General features: G+C 39.7%; 1 protein-coding gene across 5 annotated transcripts in view; it reads left to right on the top strand.

The window, feature by feature from the left end:
- The window catches only part of clcc1 (chloride channel CLIC-like 1), a 51,120-nt gene that overhangs the window by 37,084 nt on the left and 6,111 nt on the right, over positions 1-7,925 (top strand). For 4 of the 5 annotated variants that reach the window (XM_043699730.1, XM_043699726.1, XM_043699727.1 and 1 more), the window contains 4 exons: positions 345-444; positions 4,421-4,518; positions 4,599-4,745; positions 6,133-7,825. In XM_043699730.1, the coding sequence (XP_043555665.1) occupies positions 345-444; positions 4,421-4,518; positions 4,599-4,745; positions 6,133-6,945 (1,158 nt within the window). In that variant the 3' untranslated portion in view covers positions 6,946-7,825. Of the gene's footprint in view, positions 1-344; positions 445-4,420; positions 4,519-4,598; positions 4,746-6,132; positions 7,826-7,925 lie in introns of those variants that run through there. The other variant, XM_043699729.1, reaches the window with a different exon arrangement.

The raw sequence follows: 7,925 nt of genomic DNA, 5'->3' as shown, positions 1-7,925 counted from the left end.
CCGGGGCAGTCAGGTTTGTGGATTTTGGGCAGGAGGTCGAAGCGGGCGGTGCGGGGTTGTGGGACTATGAGGTTGGAGGCGGTGGATGGGAGATCCCCCGAGGTGATGAGGTTATGAACGGTCTGGGAGATGATGGTTTGGTCGTGGGGGGTGGGGTCATGGTCAAGGGGGCAGTAGGAGGAGGGCTATATGGAAGTATAGTATACTTCCATATAGCAACGTATTGGCTTGCCTTAACTGCAGAGTTTCGGGGCTTTCAAAAATACAATGTGCTGAATGTGCAACTTTACAACAATTTTTGTAATGCAAACCTTCAATTTATAAGATGTAATTTTTCTTTACAGACAGCTTTTGCTAAGCGACAAGCTAATTTTGCCAAGTTACAACTTGATAAACCCATGTGTACAGGGGTACAGAACATGGATTGGAAAGGGAGCCTGCTTGGTGAGTAGGAGTTGCTGAGAATGCTAATATTTAAATAAATCAAATGCTCCGAAGCGTTGGCCTTGTAAAATACAAACTTTTTAGCATTATTAAAATAGCAAGCACTATTTATCAAACAGATGTAGCACTGGAAAAGTACTTTGGTTTCATTTTATTGTATCACGTTGTAAAATGTTAAAATTGTCAGTAATTATGTTTGTTTGGTTATAGTTTGTATTGGTCGCTGTCTGATTTAGTTTACTGTTTAAAGTTTTGTTGAGGAATAATTTGATCAGGCATGTGGAACTGATTCAGCTGAGGTGAAGAAACATTTGGTACTGACACCCAGTCAAGCCAGAATTGGAGCCACACCAGTTTAAACAAATGAGCTTGTCTTTCATGGCATTTGACACCATGAATAGGTTCCAGGATGAGGTGAATTGTACCAAAAAAGGTTGATGCTGAGCTAACTGATCATTGGGCAGAGCTGATGTTTGACAATGCAATATTATACAACGGGGAGCAACCAGGAGAACTTGAAAAGCTTAAAGCACCAAAATTAAATGCCTTAGTAGACTGATCTGCAATTGAAGGTGTGCACGTGCAAACATCTCATGATGTCAGAGGGGGGCATAGTCTGAATCATTGGAAATATATAATAACAAAGCAGTCTCGATCTGATTTTCTAAATCCAGCCCTCTTATTAGTGGGATCGGCGGCCTCCATTTTTATAGCAGCAACAGGAGCAGTGAGAGCAAGGACCGGGGGTTGCCAGGAAGGTAAATTTATCCGCCTGGCAGTCGGTGACCAGTGGTGTCCCACAGGGATCTGTTCTTGGGCCTCAGCTCTTTGTAGTTTTTATAAATGACTTGGATGAATAAGTGGAAGATGGGATAGTAAGTTTGCCGATTACGCAGAGATCAGTGGTGTAATAATCTTAAGGTGATTGGAGGAAGGTATAGGGGAGATGTCAGAGGTAGGTTCTTTACACAGTGGTGGGTGCGTAGAATGCACCGCTTGCGGTGATAGTGGAGTCAGAGACATTAGAGACATTTAAGCGACTGATGGTCAAGCACATGGATGGCAATAAATTGAGGGGTGTGTAAGTTAGGTTGATCTTAGATCAAGATAATTGTTCGGCACAACATCGTGGGCCGAAGAGCCTGTGCTGTGCTGTTCTATGTTTTTGATCAGGAACTGGAGAATTCTGACAACTTGTGGCAGTAGCCCATGGGTGACTTTCTCACAGGAGATAAGGCAGCAAAAAATGTATAAAAATCAATTCTACAGCTTTCATTGGCCAATATTGTAAAAGGTACAAATGAAGTTTTTTTACATCAATGACCAATGTCAACAAATAAGTAAATTCAGGAATTGTAGCAAATGTTCCTTCCATTATTACTAAATCCATCACAGGAATCAGCATAAATATTGCTGATCCTTTGTCCAATGGAAGTCAGTTAGGGCAGTGGTGCTTTTAACATAATATGCTACAAGCCCAATTATCCAGATACAGATTTTTAGCTTGGTTACAGTGATCACTTATGGCATAAATTTCACCCATTTTGAAAAATTTTATTTGCCCAACTTTCTTCTTCCATTTATTTGTGTGTTGCTGTTTGCAAAATATGCCTTGGGGCAGCGCAATTGGACATTATTTATAAAATAATGTTTTTTTTTTAAAATGCCTAATTTGCTTCGAGCAAACTAATAAAAAAAATTTGCAGAAACACAAATAGTAAAATGCAATTCTGTTAATCTTTTTTCAATTTGTACCAGTTGTGTCGATTTTCAGCCAAATTGTAGTGAAAAGATAACATAATCAGGTAGAAGTGCTAGGTCTATCCAACTGAGAGCTAATATTATGTTTAATGGGGAAAATTATGGTAATACACAAAATTATTTGTTAACTCCACATTTCTCAGGCAAATGGGCTTACAGCAAGATTTCATGATAGTTAGCTTGTATGATGTACATCTAAAAGACTGATGTAAAATTCTATCATATTTGCTATTTACTATGGAGAGATACATAATCGGTCTCGAGGCTGCTCTCCTTTCAAGTAACTGCATGCATGCCAAAGGCACAAGTGTTCATACTAACTGGACAGGTATGAGCTCAAAAAAACCACAAACTTTTCAAATCAGCATTAACCACACAGCTGTCATGAACTATCACCATTACTTAATTGAAAAATTTGTGTAGTTTGGTTGAACTCCATTAGTGTTCAGCAAATCAGTGCTGATTTTCTTTTGTTAACACATTTTTGAGATTGCTTAATTACTGACTTTTAAAAGTTTCTTCACCATTGATGTTACATTGACTGTCTGTTAATTGTCAGGTTTATCTATGTTAATTTTGAACAGGAGTGTGAATTATAAATTTAACCTCACTGATCAACACCCTCTCTCAATTCCCACCGCGCCTCAAATTTCTTTTCCGTTATATTGGTGGCGTAGATTTGTTTTCAGAGAGCATAATGTCAAAACTTACAAATGAAGCAAAATTTGAAAATGTAGAAATCTGAGGAAGTTGTTAATGGATTTCAGAAGCATAAATATGTTAGCAAAATTAGATGCTAGATGAAATTCAGCACAGGAGTTGCAGCCTTGTACATATAACATAAACATATTTGGAAGGGCACATTGGTCTATTTTATTTGACACTTGCGTGTTTGATTTTTAAAAATTTTTTATGGCACTGTATTAAACATCATTTCAAATCTTGAGTTGAAGCATGTAATGAAGATTTGGTATCTCAGTGACCTTTTGCTTGCTACTGTTTAATTAACTCCAGTCTGAAAGGGTCAAACCTATTATAGTCGATAAAATGTGGAGCTGGAAAAAGCACAGCAGGTTAAGCAGCATCAGAAGAGCAGGAGAATTGACGTTTCAGGCAGGAGCCTTCATCTATGTTTTCTCCAGCTTCACATTTTATCGATTCTGATTTTTCAGCATCTGCAGTCCTCACCACCTCCAAGTTGCTCAGACCTATCACAGACTTGTAGAAAAATATCTCCAGAGCACCGAGTTTTGCTTCATATGCCCAACTAGAGATTTTCCTTCCACTCACAGGTGTCTTATTTCTGATGGTAGATAAAGTAAGTTTTCCAATTAGAACTATAACAGTATAGGTTAAGCAAACTTGGCTTGCAATACAAGGTAATAACTTATTCTTTTCTGGGATGTGGGCATTCATAGAATCATTAGAATCCATACATTGCAGAAAGAGGCCATTCAGCCCATGGTGTCTGCAGCAACCCTCCAAAGAGCATCTCATCTGGCCCTAGATGAACTCCCTAACCCTAGCCCTGTAGTTCCATTTACCATGGTTAATTCTCCTAGCCTATAAATCCCTACCGGCAATTTAGCATATCAATCCACCTATCCTGCACATCTTTGGAGTATGGCAGGAAGCTGGAACACCCGTGGCAAACTCATGCAGACACAGAATGTGCAAACTCCACATAGACAGTCACTGGAGGCTGGAATTGAACCCAGATCCCTGATGCTGTGAGGCAGCAGTGTTAACCACTGAGCCACCATGCCACCCCATTCTGGCAAGGGCCAAATCTTTTGCCTATCCCTAATTGTTTTTGAACTGAATGACTAGGCCATTTCAGAGGACACTCAGCCATGTTGTGTCGGCCTAAATTCACACACAGGCCAGACCAGATGTAAATGGGAGAGATGCTTCCTTAAGCGACATTATTAGTCTACTGCATGCATTTTTACAACAGTCGATGAAAGTTTCATGGTCACCATTGCGGAGACTAGTTTTCAATTCTAGTAATATTATTTGAACTTAAATTCCATCAATTGACATGGTAGGATTTGAACTCCTGACTCCTGGCCCTCTGGATCCATTGACATTACCACTATGCCTCCATTTTGGAAAAAAATTGTAAATTCTGCATAAATAGCTTTTTTGTAACTCATGGAAGAATAAGCTTTTTTTAATTCACAAGCCCTTTAACAGTCAGATTCTTCTCCAACAGAGTGGTTCAGGCAAACTTGGACATTACAGAAAGACCCTTGTGAATTGTACTACGAGGCTCTGTTAGTGGATCCAATTTTGGAGGTTCCCCCAACCAAGGTAAAAACAAATAATTTTGGATCAGCAATGTAATGATTTTACTTGAAATGCCAAATAATGTGATTTGCCTTCTTTTTAAGGCCTTCATGCTTACTGTAACAACACTGATGACTGAACCACTGAAACATATTGGGGAGCCTATCAGTCACTTTTTCCGCGATCTCCTGAAAGACCTACCATGGATCTGGCAGTTCCCTGTGACCCTGACAGTTATATTGGCTGTTGTTGTAAGTCTCTGTTCTGAATGCCAAAGTGAATAGTGTTTATTTAAAATTATATTTTATGCAATCAGCACTCACGTTACTAGTATCATACTAATTAATGTTCCACTGGTGTTTCCAAGTGCAATGACACAAAGTACAGGAATGCAGATCACTTGATGGTTCTAGCCATATTACCACCACTTTTTTTTTTAATTTATGTTCAATAAAACTATTGTGAAAGTTTTATTTTCTGTACAGGCCTGAAGTTAATGAATTAAAATAGCTTATTTTGCAAGTTAATTTTAGAACATTGAATAATACAGTGCAGAACAGGCCCTTCGGCCCTCAGTGTTGCACCAACCTGTGAACTGTTCTCAGCTCGTCCCCCTACGCTATCCCATGATCATTCATGTGCTTATCCAAGGGTTGTTTAAATCTCCGTAATGGGCTGAGTTAACTACATTGGCAGGTGGGGCATTCCAGACCTTAGCACTCTCTGAGTAAAGAACCTGCCTCTGACATCTGTCTTAAATCTATCACCCCTCAATTTGTAGTTTTGCCCCACATATAAGCTGACATCATCATCCTAGGAAAAAGACTTTCACTGTCTACCTATCTAATCCTCTGATCATCATATATGTCTCTATCAAATCCTCTCTTAGCCTTCTTTCCAATGAGAACCGACCCAAGTCTCTCAGCCTTTCCTCATAAGACCTTCCCTCCAGACCAGGCAACATTGTGGTCAATCTCCTCTGCACCTTTTCCAATTCTTCAACATCTTCCCAAAATATGGTGACCAGAACTGTACACAATATTCCAAGTGCGGCCGTACTAGCGTTTTGTATAGTTGCAGCGTGATATTGCGGCTCCGGAACGCCATCCCTCCACCAATGAAACCTAACACACCGTATGCTGCCTTAACAGCACTAGCCACCTGGGTGGCAACTTTCAGGGATCTATGTACATGGACTCTGAGATCCCTCTGCACATCCACACTACCAAGAATCTTTCCATTGACCCAGTACTCTGCCTTCCTGTTATTCTTCCCAAAGTGCATCACCTCACATTTAGCTGCATTGAACTCCATTTGCCACGTCTTAGCCCAATTCTGCAGTTTATCCAAGTCCCCCTACAACCTGTAACATTCTTCCAAACTGTCCACTACTCCACCAACTTTAGTGTCATCTGCAAATTTACTAATCCATCCACCTATGCCTGCATCTAAGTCATTTATAAAAATGACAAACAGCAGTGATCCCAAAACAGATCCTTGTGGCACACCACTAGTAACCAGTGACATTCTTCCTGAAGCACTCAGATTTTTTTTAATCATGGGGATAGGATTTGCATAATTTACTATTCAGCTAGTCTCAGGTATTACTATAATCACCATTTTTTTTTCTCTTTGCAGGCATTCTGCTATTCTTGTGGTCATGCAGTTGTCCGATATGGTTTATCTAGATCACTTCCAAATGTTGGTCCTCAAGCTCCAATTGCACATCATAACGTGCCATATAGTGTACATGGACCTGTTGATAATACCTTATACCAAAGGGGAGGGTATGTGGATTACCAAGCTGGAGGTGATGCTAGTTATTTTCCTCTCATCAGAAGAGATCCCAATCATGATGCAGTAACTGCAGATCCCTTTGGGCAAAGAGATCTAAATTTCCAGGGTGTGGAAGATTTAAAGAATTGGGAAAGAGCTGAGATGGCAAGTAATGGGCAAGGTGACAATCATCTACGTAGAAGAAGAGTACCAAACCATAAAGATTGTCATTGTGCTAGATACACTCCTGACCAGTTGGTGTCAAGGAATGAAGTCATTGCACAACCATCAGAGGAAAATCCTGACACAGAAGATGTTGATATTTACCAAGCTCAAGAGATTGTTGAACAGTGCAAAAGTAATAATTTCCAAAATAAGAAGGCAACTGAGTTACCTGTCAGTAAATTACACAAAGTGAGACGAGCAAGTGAAGAGGATATACAGAGTAGAGTTCCTGATGAACTTGGTACAGCAGACAGGCCTCTTGATGCAGTTTCACAGCTTCCGTCAGAAATGAATGTCACCGAGTTGGATGTTACTGAGAAAAAGCGAGTACAGGAAAAGAAGCATGAAAATGAGTTACCCATCATAGAAAATGTGGGAGCGCAAGTAAGTCTTCCAAGAAACTTAGATGCATTTATGTCAGAAATTAAACCATATTTGATTAACCCTTAACTGTAAAATAGCAATCGGTTGATTTGTAGGATGTCATTTTCTCTAAACATAAATGTACAGTACAGCAAGTATTGGATGTTTTATATTGGTCTGTTGACAGCCAGTTTTTGGAACATGTTTATAAGTCATTGAGCTATGTGTGAAAACCAAGCTTCGTAAGTATTTTTAAATATTCCTCTTAGAGGAAGTGGCACAAAGATAGGAGAAGGACTAATGTTTGTATGAATAGGAGGAACAATTTGCTGCAAACAATTTAGTAGCTTTTAGATGATCTTGTGATCATAATCCAGCGGGGGGGAGTGCTTAAATGGAATGAATTGTAGATGATTTATTTATCTTTTATTTATTTATTTGTTTGTTTGTCTGTTTGTTTATTTATTTATAGTCACGTGTACTTTGTTACAAATTACAGTGAAAAGTGTTATGCAGTGTCACCACTCTCCGGTGCCATTAAACAAGTATTTTTATCAACCGGTTCAGAGATGCTATCATACCTCTGGAGCAGGTGGTACCTGAACTCAGCCCTCCCAGTCTAGGCACCACTCTTCATCTTTGTTCTAAAGGGTCGGCCCTTCACTGTGTGGCTGTACACTCGGGTTCTAGTCTCTCCTGTTAGTAGAAACATCTTCTCCATATCCACTCTCTCCAGGCCTCTCAATGTTCTGTAAATTTCAGTGAAATCCCCTCCTGCCCCACCATCCTTCTAAACTCCATTGAGTACAGACCCAAAGTCCACAACCACTCTTCATATGTCAAGCCCTCATTCCTGGGATCGTTCTTGTAAACCTGCTCTGGATGCCCTCCAAAAACAACACATTTTTCCTTAGAAACCACTTGCAATGTTCCAAATGCAATCTTATACAGCTTCAGCAGTACACCTCTGCTCTTGTATTCTAGCTCTCTTGAAATTAATGCTAACATTGCATTTGCCTTCCTGACTGCCAACTGAACTTGCATATTAATCTTAAGAGAATCCTGAA

Source organism: Chiloscyllium plagiosum, chromosome 11 (genome assembly GCF_004010195.1).
Source record: "Chiloscyllium plagiosum isolate BGI_BamShark_2017 chromosome 11, ASM401019v2, whole genome shotgun sequence".
In the NCBI taxonomy this organism is placed as follows: Eukaryota; Metazoa; Chordata; class Chondrichthyes; order Orectolobiformes; family Hemiscylliidae; genus Chiloscyllium; species Chiloscyllium plagiosum.
This window is presented reverse-complemented; position numbering and strand designations above follow the sequence as displayed.